The 19,797-nt window shown below is 41.4% G+C and overlaps 1 protein-coding gene across 1 annotated transcript in view; it reads right to left on the reverse strand.

The window, feature by feature from the left end:
- The window catches only part of DHX35 (DEAH-box helicase 35), a 78,046-nt gene that overhangs the window by 11,713 nt on the left and 46,536 nt on the right, over positions 1-19,797 (reverse strand). The window contains exons 14-20 of the mRNA XM_017511962.2: positions 16,780-16,834; positions 12,733-12,828; positions 10,265-10,359; positions 7,332-7,409; positions 5,739-5,868; positions 2,636-2,717; positions 680-751 (exon numbers count right to left, since the gene is read on the reverse strand). Coding sequence (XP_017367451.1) covers positions 680-751; positions 2,636-2,717; positions 5,739-5,868; positions 7,332-7,409; positions 10,265-10,359; positions 12,733-12,828; positions 16,780-16,834 — 608 coding nt within the window. The remainder of the gene's footprint in view (positions 1-679; positions 752-2,635; positions 2,718-5,738; positions 5,869-7,331; positions 7,410-10,264; positions 10,360-12,732; positions 12,829-16,779; positions 16,835-19,797) is intronic.

The following is a 19,797-nucleotide window of genomic DNA, read 5'->3' on the forward strand; positions in this document are numbered from 1 at the left end:
CTCAGATGGCTGAGGCAGGAGAATCACTTGAACCTAGGGGGCAGATGTTGCAGTGATCCAAGATAGCACCACTGCACTCCAGCCTGAGTGACACAGCGAAACTCTGTCTCAGAAAAAAAAAAGAACTGTGGGCTGGGATCCCAACTCATCTCTGCATAGCTATGCCTCGTGCAGGGCTGAGCATCCAGTCAGTGGGTGAAAATGAACGTCTGCTGAATAAATTTTCAAAACACTATTTGCTTAAGGAGATCTCTGCCAGAGCAGAAGTTTGTGGGGTTTTTTTTTTTTTTTTTTTTCCATATGGAGCCTCCCTGTCTCCCAGGCTGGAGTGCAGTGGTGTGATCTCAGCTCACTGCAACCTCCAGCTCCCAGGTTCAAGCGATTCTCCTATCTCAGACTCCCGAGTAGCTGGGGTCACAGGCGTGCCCCACCATGCCTGGCTAATTTTTGTATTTTTAGTAGAGAGGAGGTTTCACAATGTTGGCCAGGTTGGTCTTGAATTCCTGACCTCAGATGATCTGCCTGCCTCGGCCTCCCAAAGTGCTGGAATTACAGGAATGAGCCACACTGGGCCCAGGGCAGAAATTCTAGGGACAATGTCAAGAAACCCTTACAGGAAAGAAACAAGAACGTGGCCTTGCTCAGAGCAGGCACCAGCTAAGCAGCAGGATGCACTTACCAGCGAGGCGGCTTCTCTGCATAGAGGACTGACGCAGGGTGTATGTGCAGCTCGTGGTCATCACGGATGGTCCTTGCAACATAGAAGAATTTTGTCTGAAGCATGCTTTAAATACATACAGCAAGACTTGCCCACAGACTTTTAATATTACCAAAGAAACATGCAGACTGAACTTGTCACAAGCAAAACAACTATCTCCATCTTCTCTTGCAATCTTTCTTCATCCCTCCCCTGTTGCAACCCCAGAAATCAAGTATAAATCATGTGAAAAAGCAAAGAGGAGAAAAGCAACATGTGGACACTCAGAAAAAACATTTAGAAACAAAATGCTCTGCCTATGTTTACATTCATCTTCTGCAGGTGCTTGATGGAAATAATACATGTGATTCATTCTATAAGCTTATCTATTAAGCAAAGTTAAATACTAAGGATAATGACTACAGGAGGACGCAATGATAGTGAAAAAAGAAAGCTCAGTACTGGACTACTAATTTCTCTGAAATAGTTCTTCCAATTCCAACTCAGTAGAATGGTCTGTTTCTTGTGGGAAGTGCCTCAAGTGCTGTGACAGAGCGCCTCGTCAACACTGTAATAAAGCCAGTGTCCCGGGGTCCTGGCTGGCCTGCCAGGTGGTGGTGAGCTGATCAACACTACATGTTGTCTCAAAGGAATGACCAGCCTGGAATCTCTTATGTTGCCCACCCACATTGCAGACACTGATAAAAGAATTTTCAAAACACCAGTCGAAACTGCTAACTCTCCAGGAGAGTGGGGGGGGCAATGAAGATGACAAGCTGCAACACTCCCTGCAGAAGATCTCGGGCCACTGTGGGGGTCACCTCCACATGGACGAATTGTCTCAAATACAGACAACTCAGGGTGGGAGGGGAGCTCAAACAATGGGCAACTGAATCATGATACTGACAGGCTACAACATGCCTGGAGTAACAAAGAAAACATGTAACTCCATGCCCGGAGTAACAAAGAGATCAGTGTAAAGTGCTATCCTGTGGTTCAAACAGCCGGCTACTAGGATACTAGATGGAGCAGATCTGGCTGCCAAAATTAAAAAAGGCTCAGTGCAATTCTGGACTCATTAACAGGAACCCAGGACAGGAAATATCTTGGCTGATCTCAAGAAAACAGGGAGGTAATGTTTTCTGAGGGAAAAAAAAATTAATGACAAAATAATACATGGAAAGAAGAGCTGGGGAGAAATTCTTTGAATTGTTCTCTTATTAAAGAAGAAAATGATGATAAGTACACTTTAAACAGGCTACAGTAAGGTTATGAAACTAAAATGAGCCAAAGGACAGAAAAGACAGACTAAAAGTAACAATTCAAAGCACTGGAATGATTCATCTGGAGAAAGGAAAGCTAAGCTATGCTTAGCTTTCACTGCATTTGAATATACTGAAGACCATTAGGAAGGCATCAACATCAGTGACTTCCTATGCCTAGAAAATGGAACTGAAAGAATCAGGTTCTGTAGCAGGAGGCACATCTAGAACATGAGAAACACCTGGCTACCTCCAAAGACACCAGCCGTGGCCACACTGCACCAGGGTGGGTGAGGACTTCAGTCTTGCACATCTCTAAAGACATCATAAGCTAGCCAACTGTAAAAGTAACTTCTCTGGGAAAGATTATTTTTAATGGTTTCTTCAAGTCATATTATTCTATCATTAGAACTGAAATATTACCAGCCTAAAGACTGTCTGCATCCTGAAACATACGTTACAACATATAGATGAACTGAATATACGAGAATCATTTTCAGAAAGTCAAGATATTTTGCTTAAAGCTATATCACTAACCTCAACCCTGTTTTGGAAGGAAGCGTGATAGAAATTAAAAATAATTATTTAATTACTATCTCTGCACAGTTTTCTGTGAGGTTTGGGTCATTTGTAAGATTGTTCCTTTAACAAATGACTTCACCAAGTATTGTGTTACCTATAAGCTCCAGTAGAATGAAACCTCGCGGCATTGGCGAAGAAGCCCGAGACAATGCACCTCAGGACGGGATCCGGATCACCTATACAGGCAGCAAACAGGGTGGATGAGACCCTTCCTTGCCTGCCCTATGCTCCGTGTGCTCGAGCCTGTGCTGGAAGGCACAGGATCCAGTCCCAGCACCACCCCAGGCTGCTTCAAGCCACCTGGAAACCCTCTCCTGAATTGGCTCCAGCCCTACCCTTCCCGATGCTGGATGCCTGCCCAGGCACCATCTAAGGAGGTCCCACTATTAGATAATGTCCATAGGATATATTCCGAATTGTTATGCAAAAGGCTAATGTTATTTTTATGGCTGGTGACATATCACATCTCATCATTTTTAAGACTCGCTCTTTTTCTAGCTTTAATTCACTGAAATTAGGATAGCATTTTACAATTATAATTGGCAGCATTTTTTTCCTTGGTGATACTAAAATAATGATGTTTCTTACACATGATGGTATCTTAGATCCAATGGAATATAGCATGTTGGCAAGTAAGTTCCCTAACGGTGGTACTATTTCCAAAGCCATCAACAATATGGCAGTTTCACTGCATTCTTACTAGCAATGCAATGTTTTGGTAAAAGGGTTGTCGTCTTTTATATTACATTTATTTGATTACTATCTGCATGTTTCTTCTTTCGTGAATTTTTTGTTCTAATCCTTAGACCATTTTATCAACCTGAAAACTGTTTTTTCCTAAACATATCAAATAAAATCATTCTATAATAAAGTTTTTAATCTTCATGCATGTCATGATGGCTTAAAGTACCTTTGACTCATTGCTTTCTATTTTTTTAAGACTTAGATGTTTTAAATTTGCATGTAATTTAGTCTCCATGATTTTCTGTATTGTTCTTAAGCACTGAGCTGATAAATATCAAATCTACATGTCTAACTATGATCTAATGCGAGACTCAGTCTGTTCTCTCCTATTGTTCATAAGAAATTTCCATGTAAAATGTGTCCTCTAATCAGGGGTAATCTCTCTTCCAAAGGGGTGAAAACTGGTTCTTGGAGGCAGGGGTAGGTGAACATCTTAGACACTACAATGGTTTATAACCCTCCGAAGCTCAACCCTACCTTACAAAATCTTACTCCTTACTATTTAATTTCTCAGGGTAGGGAGAATTTAAATTTAATGTAACTTTTCTCCTGAGCAGGGGTTTGATACTGAAAAACAGGTAAAGAACACCAGTTGCAGAAGTAAGGCTGTCTTCTCCCTGCTCAGGGGTAATAGGCGCTCGATCAGCTGCTCTCAAACTGGGTGCTCCTTGTAAGCTTCCTGTTTCTGTCAATGACTCCAACATGGCCCAGTGGCCCAGGTTTCAACTCTTCCCTCTCTTGTGAGGGTATTCACCCATCGAACATTCTCTGAGCATCTTATATACTCCTCACTCCAAGCACTTGTCTCCAATCCTCCCTCCCTAGAGTGCTCTTTGCCACTATTTTTTTTTTTTTTTTTGAGATGGATGTCACCCAAGCTGGAGCGCAGTGGTGCGATCTCGCCTCACTGTAACCTCTGCCTCCCAGATTCAAGAGATTCTCCTGCCTCAGCCTCCTGAGTAGCTGGGATTACAGGTGCCCACCACCATGACCAGCTAATTCCTTTTTTTAATTTTTAGTACAGATGGAGTTTCACCATATTGGCCAGGCTGGTCTCAAACTCCTGACCTTGTGATCTGCCTGCCTCGCCCTCCCAAAGTGCTGGGATTACAGGTGTGAGCCAACGGGGCCAGCCGCCACCATTTTCTAATTCAACGAGACCCCAAAGCTTGACTGGACTCCCACCGCCCCTAAAGGAAGCTGCAAGACTTCCCAGGCCAGCCTCCTCCGGATTCCTTCCTCCTGGCATTTCTTCCACATTTGCCAGCACATCTTCTACAATTACTGAAGTATCTACTACTTTAACTTCTAAGAGGACTGATAATCTGGTATTGTAGGATTTTGTCTATCTGTATGAATCTCTCCCTTAATGCACTGTTCTCTTAAAATAAAACCTAAGACTTTGTCATTGTTTAATCACTTGCTCTTAGTATAAAGACAAAATAAGACTGATAGGGAATTGCCTAGACTCAAGCTCTGACTCCACCATATCCTCGCTGTGTAACTTTAGCCAGTTACATTTTACCTCTTAGCCATACTTTTCTCATCTAGAAGACGGGGGAAAACAGCACATATTTCACAGCGCTGTTATGAGCATTAAATTAATAAGCACATGGAACACTCAGAGTGCTGCCTGGCCACTTATAAGCACTCAGGAAATGTTAACAAGTACTAATGGTGCTGAGGATGTGGCTGAATACCTGGCACCCAGTAGGCTTTCAACCCGACTGCTGAGGCGGGTATGCCACTTCCTTAAAGCACAGACTTCTGAGCCACACAGATCTGGCTCTGCTCCTTACCAGCTGTGTTGTCCTGAATTTAATCAAACTTCTCCCTAGACCTTATGACTAATTGTAAAATGAGAATATTACTAACACCTCAAGGAGTGGGAGACTGAGCAAGAGAACATTTGGAGAACCCCTGCCACAGGGTAACCTATCATGTCCCTGATTAATAGCAGTCACTGTCACTGCCAGAGGCCAGACTATGTCTTACATACTACTTTTCTTTTTCTTACCCTTAGTGACTGTCTAGGCGAAACACCCAGCACTTGCTTTAATAATACATGTCTTTGAAAATAAAATTCAATTTTTATGTAATAGCTACAAATATCATCGAACAAAAAGTAGTTTTTCTTGCAAAGCCTGCATGGGAAAATCAATTACATGATGTGCAATAACACTGATGTGGCTGTTAATGATTCTTAAGTATTGTCATGGGCTATGAAGTTCCTTCAGTAAGAATACCCATCAGAAAGAAAAAGGGACCTCCTTGGAAAAAATATGCAACTTGACCTTCAGCTTTTCATAGATGCAGGCAACTCAAAATATAAAACCCAGTGCTGGTACAGAGCACACCATGCTGCCTCGCACCAGACCAGCATGAGAACTTTAGGAGGACAACTCAACAGAATGAAGTAAGGGAAGTCACCAGCTGAGGCAGTTTCTTCTCACCTTCACTGGACTTCTTGGGCACTTGAAACTTGACAAGAAGCTTTTTCAATTGTTCTCTTACAGTCGCAGCTCTGACAAGACCCTTGTAATTCAGGAAATGTTCCTGACACCATTGAGAGTTCTTATTGTGCTACCGAACAACCCAGAGAGAGGGAGTTAGAAAAACAGACATGTTCTTGACTCATGCTATATTGTAGAGATCATTCTTTTCTCCTCCCCCATGTGCTGTTCAATGGCATAAGACCTAAAGATTGGAGCTGGCCCTTTTTTATCCCACCTCTCAAAACAGATGTTAACAACCTTGCACACATCTGATTGCTCTTCAACCCCACTCTGCACTAAAGGGCAAATGAGAACTTAATGACAAGCAGAGATGTTTTCAATTTTAAATACCTTCATGTGGTTGAACTATCAGAATCACTTCCCTGTATGGTTCTTTGTAAATCAACTTTTCTTCTGTGGCATGCTTGAATTTGTCACTTTATGATACTACAGGCCAACAAAATAACACTTGCCAATGTAGAAAAAATTTACAAATTACTATTATTTGTCCCCAAAGTATGATTTTTCTATCAACAGTATTTAATTTTTCTACATTCATAGGTATGATCATTCTGTCTTAGAGTAAATTACTGCTGTGGAAATATACCTCTGAAATTATATTGTAAGTTAGGAAGGAAAGTGCTTTAAATAAGAAAATGTAATTAACAGAAGATATTCCAAGAAGGCAACTGTAAAATAATACAATGCGCCCACTTTCCACTGGTAAAGAAAGCTTCAGCTTGGAGATGATATATTGTGCCTGTATAAATGAATTTTATCTGATTTAAACCATAAGTCTCAATAAGAGGTGAATTTCTTTTTTCTGAACACTTTTCACCAACTGAATAATCTTCCTCAAATCACTGGTAAACAAAATTTTAGCATTTCTTCACTTCTAAAAGAGTATTTAAGAAATGAATGTTACAAATCTGAAATATTATACCCTTTCTTTTATGTAAGGTTTCTTTTTTCATCATTTCCATCACCTTTAGATCTCGTTTATTAACAATTTTTCATGAGAACTTTAAGCTGTATTATTTGCTCTCAGTTTTATAGAACATTAACAATGAAAATTAACATTACCTACAGCTAAATATGTGTGGGATACGTGAATATGCACAGATCACAACTAAATGTCTTCTCATGGCAGCTGGGACAGCTTTGAAGATTCAACCTAGGACTTCAAGTTGCTCTCAGCCTCATTTACCTGGCAGAAAATATAACAGAACTTCCTATTCAAATGTTGCCTTTCTGTCTACTACATGGTGGATGTGAGAAGACGTGAAGCTGGGCACTGGCCCGCCGCTAGTGTACCGTATCTCCAAGCAAGGGAAAGCAATGAATGATTCCTGTCTTCTCAGCAATACGGCACCACAAACTCAGCAGAAAGCCCGACCTACCAGTTAGAAGTACTGGCAATATATCTAACGGGAAAATAAAGGGCTCTCTCGGGCATTCCTTTATGAACTGAACTTCTGGGATCCTCCCTCCTAGATCACCTCCAGTGGGTGGTGTGTTGAGGCAGCATTTAGAGCAGGAAGTTGTGCTTACTTTAATAAATGCTTCATATACGTTGAGCATAGTGAGGTGGTCGCCCTCCTCTACAGCAAATTTACGGTGCACTCGAATCTGGAAAGAATAAAGCAACGTTCAGAATCTGACTCTTGGCCGGGTATGGTGACTTCTATCTGTAATCCCAGCATTTTGGGAAGCTGAGGTAGGAAGACTCCTTGAGGCCAAGAGTTTGACACCAGCCTAGGCAACATAGGTAAACACCATCTCTACAAAACTAAAAAAGAAAAAAAATTAGCAGGGCATGGTGGTATGTGTCTCTAAGTCCCAGCTACTAGGCTGAGGTGGGAAGATCGCTTGAGCCCAGGAGTCAAGTTTGCACCACTATACTCCATGGCAACAGAGTGAGATGGATGGATGAATGGATGGAAGGAAAGAAGGAAGGAAGGAAGGAAGGAAGGAAGGAAGGAAGGAAGGAAGGAAGGAAGGAAGGAAGGAGGGAGAGAAAAAGAGAGAACAAAGAGGGAGAGGGAGGGAAGAAGGAAGGAAGGAAGGGAGGGAAGAAGGAAGGAAGGAAGGGAGGGAGGGAGGGAGGGAAAGAGAGAGAGAGACTCCTGTAAGTCTTTTGCACTGGGAAGTAACATTGCATGGTGAATAGCATGTGGGTTATGGATTCAGAAACACCTGATTTGCAGCATTCTAGCTCTGCCATATCCTGAAAGACCTCAGCTTGGTTACTTAACCCTTCTCAGCCTTGATTTCCTTATCTGTAAAATCAGGAAACTAAACCTATCTATCAAGATTGCTGTGGATTAAGATAATTTAATATAAAGTATCTGGCAAAAAAAAATTGATAAAATGTTAATGTTCTAGTCTCTCTCTCTATCTAGTTAATATCATCTCTTTCAGAAGAAACCTCCCAACCCCCAAGAGAAAGTAGGCACCAGGAAGACAGGGGACTAGCTGTCTAATAAACAGCAGACACTCAATAGTCCTGGACTACCATCAATTGTACAATCCTTTCACAGTCCATCCTCAGGTTTCTCTTTCTGTAAGATCCCGAGCAATGCCACCTGTTCCCATGGGTTAAAACAGCAGCACATACAATATATATGCAAGTACACAGATACAGTCACATGTCACTTAGCAACGCAAGTTATGTTCCAAGAAATGTGTCTCTGGATAATTTCGTCACTGTGCAAACATCATAGAGTGTACTTAAACAAACCTACATGGTCTAGACTACTATACACCTGGGCTGGATGGCATATCCTGTAGCTCCTAGGCTAAAACCTGCATAGTATGTTACTGTACTGAATACCGTAGGCAACTGTAACAGGATGGTAAGTATTTGTGTCTAAATGTATCTAAACACAGAAAAGGGACAGTAAAAATATTGTACTGTAACCTTACAGAACCACCATCTTATATACAGTCCATCATTAACTGAAAAGTCGTTATGTAGCACAGGGCCACGTATTTATTAACCTCAGAATTTTAGCCTTGAACCAAATACCACATAATCAATCAACCTTCCTTTCTCCCACTTACTCATTCATTAACAGATGTTTACCAAGCACCTGCTATAGACAAGGCACCGCTCTAAGCATCCAGGATGTAACAGTGAATAAAACAGTGGTGGGAGAAAGGCAACAAACAAGTCGGAATATACATAGTAGAGCAGGTGGTAAGAAGCCGGAGAGGAGAAAAATACAGCAGGGAGTGGAGATGAAGGGGGTTAAATATTGCAACTGTAGACAGAGTTGTCAGAACCTCAGTCTCTAAGCTTTCAAGTGAGTTTCTCTGCCCTCAGAAAGGACTATAAAGAAGGTTAAGTAAAAACAAAACAAAAACGGACATAAGTATCTGGGCACAGAGGCAGAAAAACTTTGTAATCCAGATACACAACTGACGAGGAGGATCCTAACAATCCCTAAGAAAGTTTCTCTCCTCCTCATTACACATACAAACTCAGCCCCTCCATGCATAAGGCTGCTGATTCTGACTTTCAAACAGGAAGTGACTCTGAACTTACCTCTGACCTACCTCTATCAGCACACTTTACTTCCAAGTGTCTCTTCAGACTCAAAACTTCTCCTTCCGTCTTTCCAGTGTTCATTCAATTAGTCATTGCTGATGCCCACGCCTTAGGGGGGGTTTAGATCTCTCTAGCTCACAATGGCCCAACTGCAACACCACCATGATGCCGTGTGGTGCCCAGAATCAGCCTGCTGTACTCCAGACATCTGACTTCTTATGTCCTCGCTAATGTCCTCGACCAAGGTTTCTAGCAGAGCAGTCTGAATGACAATTTCCCTGACATAAACTGGAATTTGGTAGCTCAACGGTTAAGGTCTGGGGCTCTAGACTGTGAATCCACAGCCTACAATTCTGGCTGTGCAACTGTGAATGAGTTACCTAACCTCTCTGTGCCTCCATCTTTAAAACATGATAATAGGCCAGGCGCAGTGGCTCATGCCTGTAATACCAGCACTTTGGGAGGTCAAGGCGGGCAGATTACCTGAGGTCAGGAATTCGAGATGGGCCTGGCCAACATGGTGAAACCCTGTCCCTGCTGAAAATACAAAAATCAGCCAGGCACGGCAGAGCACGCCTGTATCCCAGGTACACAGGAAGTAGGAGAATCACTTAAACCCGGGAGGTGGAGGTTGCAGTGAGCTGAGATCATGCACTGCACGCCAGCCTGAGCGATACAGTGAGACTCCCTCTCAAAAAAAATAAATAAATAAAATATGATAATAATATCTACTTCCCAAGTTTATGATGAAGATAAAGTGGAATGATGCCTACGAAATGCCTCGCACAACATCAAGCACACAATAAATACTCAAAACATGAGCTGATCACATTTGTACAGCGCTATCTTCAGCAGTTCCTGGGCAGAGTTTTAACAAGGAAAGCTCAAGGCAAAAGAGACTGGTACAGACAGCCTGGGGAGGGAGCTGACTTACTGCCTGAGACTTCTGGTTTGGTGGGACCACAAAGATATTCTGGATCTGCATCATGGCAGCGATGCTTAGAATTTCCTGAGAACAGCCAAAGTTTCCTGTAAAACAAAAAGCATATTTAGTTTCAACCATATAATGTGTCAACAAGAAGTGAAAGATATTTTCTGATATTTTCCTTGCATCACACTGAAGACTAAGATCATATTTTTTCTATAACTTAACTTTTAAAGTTTATAGTATGTAAGCCTGGGCAACATGGCAAAACCCCATCTCTACAAAAAATTTAAAAATTCAGTGTAGTGGTAGGTGCCTGTGGTCCAGCTACTCAGGAGGATTGCTTAAAGCCAGAAGGTCAAGGCTACAGTGAGCCAAGTTCATGCCACTGCACTTCAGACAGGGTGATAGAGTGAGACCCTCTGTCAGAAAAGTAAAAATAAAGTTTATAGTACATAAATATTTCAGTCAGCCAAATGTGAAGTCCCATATGTAGCCCAGATGAACAGCAGCCTTGAAGGACTCCAAAAAAGGAGGGGTTACTGCCCTCTGCAGCTGAAATACGGGGGACTCTGTCAAGACTGACCCCATCACTAAGGGCAGGTCAGCTCCACACCTGCTCCCTACCCTCCTGTGGGAACATCTAGAATCCTGGCAGGAAGTCAGACAGAGAAAGGGGGCAGGGAATGAGTGGCTGGCTTGTGCCCCTTCTGCTGTTTCTCTGCTCCTGACTCCTTCTGTGAAACAGCTTCCTTCTCAAAAGGGCTCATCTCAGCTGGGAAGTCCAAGGCACAACTAGACGAGTAAAGTAGGATGGGGGCTGCTGGAGCACACGGGAGCAGCTGGAAACAGAGTCAGCAGCAATTACCACTCCAGGGCGCAAGGCAGAGCACACTGCACTGCCTGTCCCATCTCCCCACCACCTCCCACTTAATGAATGATGCACTTCCCCAGCCCATACTTAGAACCTTGTTTCTTGGCTGGGTACGGTGGCTCACGCCTAATCCCAGCACTTTGGGAGGCCGAGGCAGGCAGATCACCTTAGGTCAGAAGTTCAAGGCCAGTCTGGCCAACATGGTGAAACCCCGTCTCTACTAAAAATACAAAAAATTAGCCAGACGTGGTGGCAGGCGCCTGTAATCCCAGCTACTTAGGAGGCTGAGGCAGAGAATTAATTGAACCTGGGAGGCGGAGGTTGTAGTGAGCCAAGATCGTGCCACTGCACTCCAGCCTGGGCGAAAGAGCAAGACTCTGACTCAAAAAAAAAAAAAGAGAAAGAAAGAAAATGTGGTATACATAAATATGTACACACACAATGAAATACTATACAGCCCAAAAAAAAGGGAAGAAAGCGCTGTCATTCACAATAGCATAAATGGAACTGGAGGACATTATGCCAAGTGAAATAAGGCAGGCACTGAAAGACAAACACCGTACGATCTCACTTATATATGGAATCTAAAAAAGTCAATCTCATGGAAACAGAGAGTAGAAAAGTGGTTACCAGAGGCAAGGAGATCCCCTGTGTCAGGGGGGTGAACAGAGAAAAGGGAGGTGTTAATCAAAGGGTACAAAGTTTCAGTTAGACTGGAGGAATAGGTTTTAGTGATCAATTGCACTACATGGTGACCACAGTTAATAATAATGTATTGCTTATTTCAAAATTGCTACAAGAATAGAATTTTAACATTCTTAGCACAAAAAAATAAGTTGGTGAACTGGCAAATATGTTAATTTGCTTGACTGAATCTCTCTACAACATATACATAAAATACACTGTATCTCATAAATATATACAATTATTATTTGTCAATTAATAATCAATATTTTTAAATTAAAGAATTATATGATTTAGTAATTTCACTTCTGGCTATATACTCAAAAAACATAAAAGCAGGGACTCAAACAGATATTTGTGTATCCATGTTCATAGCAGCATTATTCACAATAGCCAAAAGTTAGGAGCAACCAAAGTGACAACAGATGAGTAAACAAAACATGTTACAGATATCCAGTAAAATACTGTTTCTCCTTCAAAATGAAGACAATTTTAACACATCCTACAACATGAATGAACCTGGAAGACATTACGCTAACAGAAACAAGAGAGACACAAAGGACAAACACTGTGTGAATACACTTCTTAAGGTTCTTAAAGTGGTCAAATTCATAGAGACAGAAAGTAGTGGTGGAGGAGAGAATAGGGAATTTGTGTTTACCAGGTATGGAGTTTCAGTGATGAAGATGGAAAAAGTTCTAGAAATGGGTGGTGCCGATGGTTGCATAACAATGTGAATGTACTTCGTATCTCAGAACTACACATTTAAAATGGTTAAAACAATAAATGTTATGTTATAGATAAATATATATACTTCTTTAGCATATTCTGCCCTCTTCCCCACAGTGCTCAGAATTCAGGTAAACAACACCTCTGACAGTCCAAATAAAATCAATTCAAGCTATCAGTCTCTACCTACCTGATTCAAGCAGCATTTTGGCAAACATAGGATTCAAAGGAAACTCTGCTATTCTCATGCCAAGCGGTTCAGTCAGGCGACAGTCTTTGTCCAGACCTGCCGTAAGAACGACAAAAGAAATCAGAAGGCAGGTACCATTGTGTTGGAAGGCCTACAGTTGTTGAGAAAATAAAAGATAACGTATGCTAAAAAGAAAAAGTATCTAAAAGATGATTCATGCACTACCAAACTCCATGTGACACTAGAGTGTCGTTACATTAAAAGAAGAAAAGATCTCCGCTGAGCTCTTGAATATCCAATTTTTAAAAACTGATACTTCTAATGACTTCTATTGAAGGATTTAATTATAAGGAAATGTCCCTGCAGCCTTCTTCTGCTGGTACCCTCTCCTCAATCCACAGCAGCCTTACCTGTTTCCACCACTCCAAAGAGACCACTCTTCCCAAGAACCTAACAACGGTAAGCCAACAACGGTTGGCGGTAAGCGCCAACGCAAGGCATCTTCCTGACAGCCTCGGCAGCACTTGGCTCTGCTGGCTGCTGCTTCTTGGAACTACTCTTCCCCAGCTCCTGCTCCCCGCTGCCCCCCGCAATCTCATGCTTCTCTGTACCCACTTGCCCCCTCAGTCACTGTCTGGACTTTCTTCTACCTCCAGCACCTGAGAGGCCACAGATGTGCCAGGAGCGCATCAATGGCATCCCGTGTCCCAGGCCCTTCTCACACTACATGAGTGATAAGGTTTGGCTGTGTCCCCACCCAAATCTCACCTTGAATTGTAATAATCCCCGCATGTCAAGGGCAGGGCCAGGTGGAGATAACTGAATCACAGGGTAGTCTCCCCCATATGGTTCTCGTGATAATGAACACGTCTCACAAGATCTGATGGTTTTATAAATGGGGGCTCCCCTGCACAAGTTCTCTTGCCTATTGCCATGTAAGACATGCCTTTGCTCTTCCAAAACTGTGAGGCCTCCCCAGCCATGTGGAACTGTGGGTCCATTAAACCTCTTTCCTTTATAAATCACCCAAACTTGAATACTTCTTTATTAGCAGCATGAAAACAGACTAACACAATGAGCAACTACAAGGCCAGCAACTTGGAATCTAAACACTAACCCAGATCCCTCTGGTGCCAACATCAGAACTGTTCATGCGACTGCCTCCTGGGCATTTTACTGAACTGGGCTGACTCCTTCAACTCCCCGCCTGAATCCAGGTATTGGATTCCCAAGACCTCCAAGTATAGACTACTGTTTTACTACTTAAATGCTATAAGAGATCAGAGTAAGGCAGAGCTCAGTAAGACATCTCTTTAAAGGTAATAATTCAGCTTGAAATTAAATTAAGCTGGGAGGTTCCCTCTACATTTTCCAGCTTATTTAGGGTATTGAAGAAATAGGAAATATTTTAAATTTCATTCTGTCTGACTGGAGAAAAACCAGCCCAAATAAAAAAACTCCTATGCTGTCAACATTCTCTCATCCTCATGACATATTTGCCCAGGAAACCTGCTTTCCAGTTCCTATTAAGTATTTGAGAAGAGGAGGTGGAAACCTTCTCCACTCTTCTCCAACACACATTCACCCCAGGCTGATCTTATGTAAATCCAGCTGAAGGCCTTTTAAAACACTGGAGATCTTTTAAATCAGTAATTGGCTATTCACAGATAAGTAAAATCAACATAATGAATAAAGATGGACCCCCTACCTCACTCCACACCAAAAAAGTAACTCAAAATGGATCAGACCTAATGTAAGGGCCAAAGCTACAAAACCTAGGAGAAGATCTTAATGACTATGAGTTAGGCAAGTTTCTTGGACATGACACCAAGAGCACGCATAACAAAAGAAAAATATAGATAACTGAACTACACCAAAACTTAAAATTTTTGTACTGCAAACCATACTAATAAGTAAAAAGCAAGTACACGTAAGAAAAAGCCAAACCACAGAAATGGGAGAAATATTTACAAACCATATATCTGATAAGAATATGTACCCAGAATACATAAAGAGCTTCAACTCAATTTTTTAAAAAGACAATAGCACAAGCAAAAATGGGCAAAGGATTTGAACAGGCTTTTCTCCAAAGAAGATTTACAAATGGGCAGCAAACACATGAAAAGGTGCCCAATATCATGACTCATCAGGGAAAGGCAATCAAAACCAAGAGATACCATTTTATACCCACTAGGATGGCTCTAACACAAAAGACAATTACAAGCATTGGCAGTGATATGGAAAAACTGGAACTCTTCATACACTGCTGGTGGGAATGTCCACCAAAACCATATTTATATGCTAGTATTCATAGCAACATTATTTATATTAGCCAAAAAGTGGAAACAACCCAAATGCCCATCAACTAATGAATGGATAAAAAAAAACATGTGGTATATCCCTACAACAGAATATTATTCAGCAATAAAAAGGGATACAGTATGAATATAAGCTACAACAGGAAGGAACCTGGGAAACATCACACTAAATGAAAAGAAGCTGCTATGGTTTGTATGTGGTTTGTCCCCACCAAAGCTCATGTTGCAATTTGATCCCCAATGTGGCAGTGTTGGGGAGTGGGGCCTAGTGGGAGGTATATGGGTCATGGGGGTCATCCCTCATGAACAGTTTAATGCCCTTACCCAGGGTGAGTAATGGATTAGATCCCATGAGAGCAGGTTCTTAAAAGAGCCTGGCTTCCTCAGTTTCTCTCTCTGGCTTCCTCTCTTGCCATGCCATCTCTGCACTCACCCACTCACCTTTTGCTTTCCACCTTGAATGGAAGCACGCTGAGGCCCTCCCCAAATACAGCTGCCTAATCTTGGAGCTTTCGGCCACCTGAATCATGAGCCAAATAAGCCTCCTTAGAAATTACCCATCACTGAGCCACACAGATTCAGAATGTGGTTGTTGGGTGGAGAAAAAAATAATTTCTAAATAAAACTCTTTAGAAAGTATTCTGTTAAAGCAACACAAGACAGACTGAGACAGAAGCCAATCACAAAAGACCACATATTATACAATTCCATTCACATGAAATCTCCAGAAAAGGAACACCTATAGAGATAAAAAGTATCTATAGAGATGGAGCCAGATAAGTGGTTGCCTTGGGCTGGGGGACTGAGGGGGATAGAGAATGAGAAGTTGAGTGCCAGTGGGTAAAGATTTCTTTTTGGGTGATGAATACGCTCACAATTAGATTGTGGTGATGGTTGCACAACCCCGAGGATATACCAAAAGCTACTGAATTTGTACATTGTAAATGAGTGAATTGTATGGTATATAAATTACACTTCAATAAAGCTATTTTTTTAAAGTAGCACTCAAAATAAATCTCATAAAACAAAATCTCCACTACAACTTAATTCCAAATTGGAAATTATATTCACTTGGGGTACCAGTCACAGAAGAGACAATACTTCCTGAAGAGGTGAATTCCGGCTATGATTTTCTCTATGTCAAGATAAATGCTATCAAGGTTGGTGCAAAAGCCATTGAAAGTAATGGCAAAAAACATAATTATTTTTGCACCAGCCTAACACATTTTCAATCAACAATCAAAACAGAAGGTCCCCCATAACATGGTATTTTCTTGCCCAAACGATACTAGAAGCTGATAATGTCCCCAGTTCTCCATAAGCAACTCCAGAAATGAAATGAAGAGGATTTAGGGAGAGGATACCGAGCCACAGATTCAGGATGTGGTTGCTGGGTGGAGGAAAAGCTCTGGGGAGGTAAGAGCTGACATCCTGGTAGGGAACTGCTGATCACTAGACATCTCCTAGGAGTATGGCCCTGGTGATTCTTCTTAATAGCTTCTGACAAACTGGCATGTTTATACACTGGCTGTCATCATCAGCTTTCATGTGTCTAACTATGGTCCCAACTTCCTATTTCAATAAAGTATCATTAAGGGGATTATATATATGGGGAGAACCAATCCCATTCCTGAAGATGCTAAGAGCCCTAAAGTGAATACAACCTCACTAACATCGTAAAAGAAAACACATATAATAAGAGAGAATGGTAAGAAAGAAATTGGTATACCTCCCAGAGCATACAGTAACTCCAAGGCTTGAACCATCGACTGTGCAGGAGGGGGCTGTAAAAAACATAAAAATCTTCCTAAATCAATTTATTTGGGCAACAAACATTAAAATGTGGCTATTTCCTTCTCAAATGCACGCTCCCCTCTAGCAAGCCCCCTTCTTCCCAGCCTCCACGTTGCTGTTCATGCTGGTGGCACCTCTGGAAATGCCGTTCCTGTCCTTCTAGACACCCTTGTACTGCTTGGCCTTTAAGGCTCAGTTGATGAAACATCTCCCAATGAAGCGCTCCCTCATCCTCCCCTCCATCAGACGTGATAGGTCCCTATCTTAAACTATCAATTCATTTTCTTTAAACCCTTCTGAGACATTTCTAATTTTTACTTCCCAGACTCAACCTCCTACCATGCTGGGGCCCCAGGATACTGCAGCACTCCAGGCTCGGGGACAATTTATCTTTGCGTCACCCAGAGACCCACTCCTGGCCCCATGATGGGTAAATAACATATGCTGAATTTGTTTTTTCTTAATCCCTGTCTGGAAAACTGCAACATATGCTGAATTTGAATTTCAAAAATAATAGAGAGTTCTAGAGAACCTAAAGTTCATAAGCAAAGCTGATGTTGTGACCCTCAGTCTGATTTTCCAGATCTTTCCTTTCCTTCCAGGAATCTTTACTGAGCACCTAAGTGTCAGGCATTATTTTTTTCTCTCTAAATTATGTGGTTTCTAATAAGCCAGGTAATAACATTATAGGACTTTTTAAAACTGCATAGCATGTTTTCTAAATGCATTTTTTTTTTCTAAATCCACATAGCGTTTTTTTCTAAATGCATTCACGTTAACAAATGTATTTTAATTGTCACATTGTTTTAGCTCAGTTGTACAGATGAGGAAAGTGAACTGCAATAGGAAAAGACATTTGAACAAGGTCATATAGGCAGTTGGTGGCAAAGCTGAATTCAGGCCCCATTCTTCCCAGTCTACCACCCCTACTCTCTTGGCCAAAGACCAAAGTTAAACTTTTTAAAAAGTTGCAGTGACTGTACACACAGGTGAACACACTTACAAGGGCAGGAACTAAACCTACTGGATTCATGACACAAAGAGGATTCAACAAATCACCACTGAGTAAATCACGTAAATTATCCACTAGTCCTTCCCTGGTACCTACAACATCTTTCTCTACAAAGAAGCAAAATGGACAACACCTAAATGAAGGAGCTTAAATGCTCTGGGATCCTTTATGCTGAGAGTGCATGAGATAACAGGAATAGCAATCTCTGGTTTTAAACGATTACAGAAAAAACATGGTCCTCTCTGACTCAATTCCTGGCCTGATTTCCAGTCAATTAATAAAAAAAATTATCCGCCTCCCCACAAAGATCTTATCTATAGTATTTTCATCTAATCACATTCATCAGTATTTCTTTATGACCTCAACTGATTTGGGATAATATAGCAACACTGTTTTAATATATCTGGAATTACTGTGTATGTATAGTTTTAGTGCGGTCTTTTTTTTTTTTTTTTTGAGACGGAGTTTCACTCATGTTACCCAGGCTGGAGTGCAATGGCGCGATCTCGGCTCACCGCAACCTCCGCCTCCTGGGTTCAGGCAATTCTCCTGCCTCAGCCTCCTGAGTAGCTGGGATTACAGGCACGCACCACCATGCCCAGCTAATTTTTTGTATTTTTAGTAGAGACGGGGTTTCACCATGTTGACCAGGATGGTCTCGATCTCTTGACCTCGTGATCCACCCGCCTCGGCCTCCCAAAGTGCTGGGATTACAGGCTTGAGCCACCGCGCCCGGCCTAGTGCGGTCTTCTTATGACAAGTTTTTCTGTTTCCACTGTTTCGTGTACCCAAACTAACTTTACAGTAAATACTTGGGATAGCTGCATAATACTCATGACAATCATACTCTATAAAGAAGTCAATTTTCTTATTACTGGGCAATTGAGTTGTTTCCAGGTTTTCACCATTATAAATAACATTGCTAAATATACAAAATCATATGCACCCTGTAATTTCAACCACAAAAACCACAATTTCAGGGGATAATAACCAGAAGGAAATATGTGAAGATAAATTTATATATATTTTTTTCATTTTTCAACTGTCCAAAAGTTTTGCTATGATTTTCATTATTTATAGTTTAAAATTTAATATAAATGCTATAAGTATTATCATATACGTAAGCTTTTTTTCTTTTTCCAAATTATTTTTTCGGAAGTGTTTATGAGAAGAAATAGCAGGCATTTCTATGGCTCATTCAGTATTGTCAGAAAGTCCTCCATGAGGACAGAAACAGTAGAAAACCATGAACAACATGGAAGAAATTTACCTTCCCAAATTGTGGCAGTTTTGGATTTCACCATTTTTATTTATAGTTGATCATTTAATTAGTGTAAAGTCGTCCAGGAACGGTGGCTCACACCTGTAATCCCAGTACATTGGGAGGCCGAGGCGGGTAGATCACCTTAGGTCAGGTTTTCAAGACCATCCTGACCAACATGGCAAAACCCTGTCTCTACTAAAAATACAAAAAATTAGCTGAATGTGGTGGCTCTTGCCTGTAGTCCCACCTACTTGAGAGGCTGAGACACAAAAATCGCTTGAACCCAGGAGGCGAAGGTTGCAGTGAGCCAAGATTGCATGACTACACTCCAGCCTGGGTGACAGAGTGAGTGAGACTCTGTCTCAAAAAAAGAAGAAAGAAAAAGAATTGGTGTAAAATCATCCTTTATAGCTGTATTATTGTGCACTCACAACTCTCCTAGAGAAACTCAACATGTCCTAATGATAGTTACGATCTGAATTTGTGCTGTTTCTTTCCTTTAGCTTTATTCAGTGAATATTTACTGTGAATTATGTATGTATAAAAACTCCTTGTATTTTTTGAGATATTCATCTGTCATTTCTGTCACTGTATGTTTTCCTTTAATTTTACATGTGGCACTTTTGATAAGCCTTTAAATAAGAACATACTGTTTATCTTTCCTTTTTTTTTTTTTT

Source organism: Cebus imitator, unplaced genomic scaffold, assembly GCF_001604975.1.
Source record: "Cebus imitator isolate Cc_AM_T3 unplaced genomic scaffold, Cebus_imitator-1.0 Scaffold18, whole genome shotgun sequence".
In the NCBI taxonomy this organism is placed as follows: Eukaryota; Metazoa; Chordata; class Mammalia; order Primates; family Cebidae; genus Cebus; species Cebus imitator.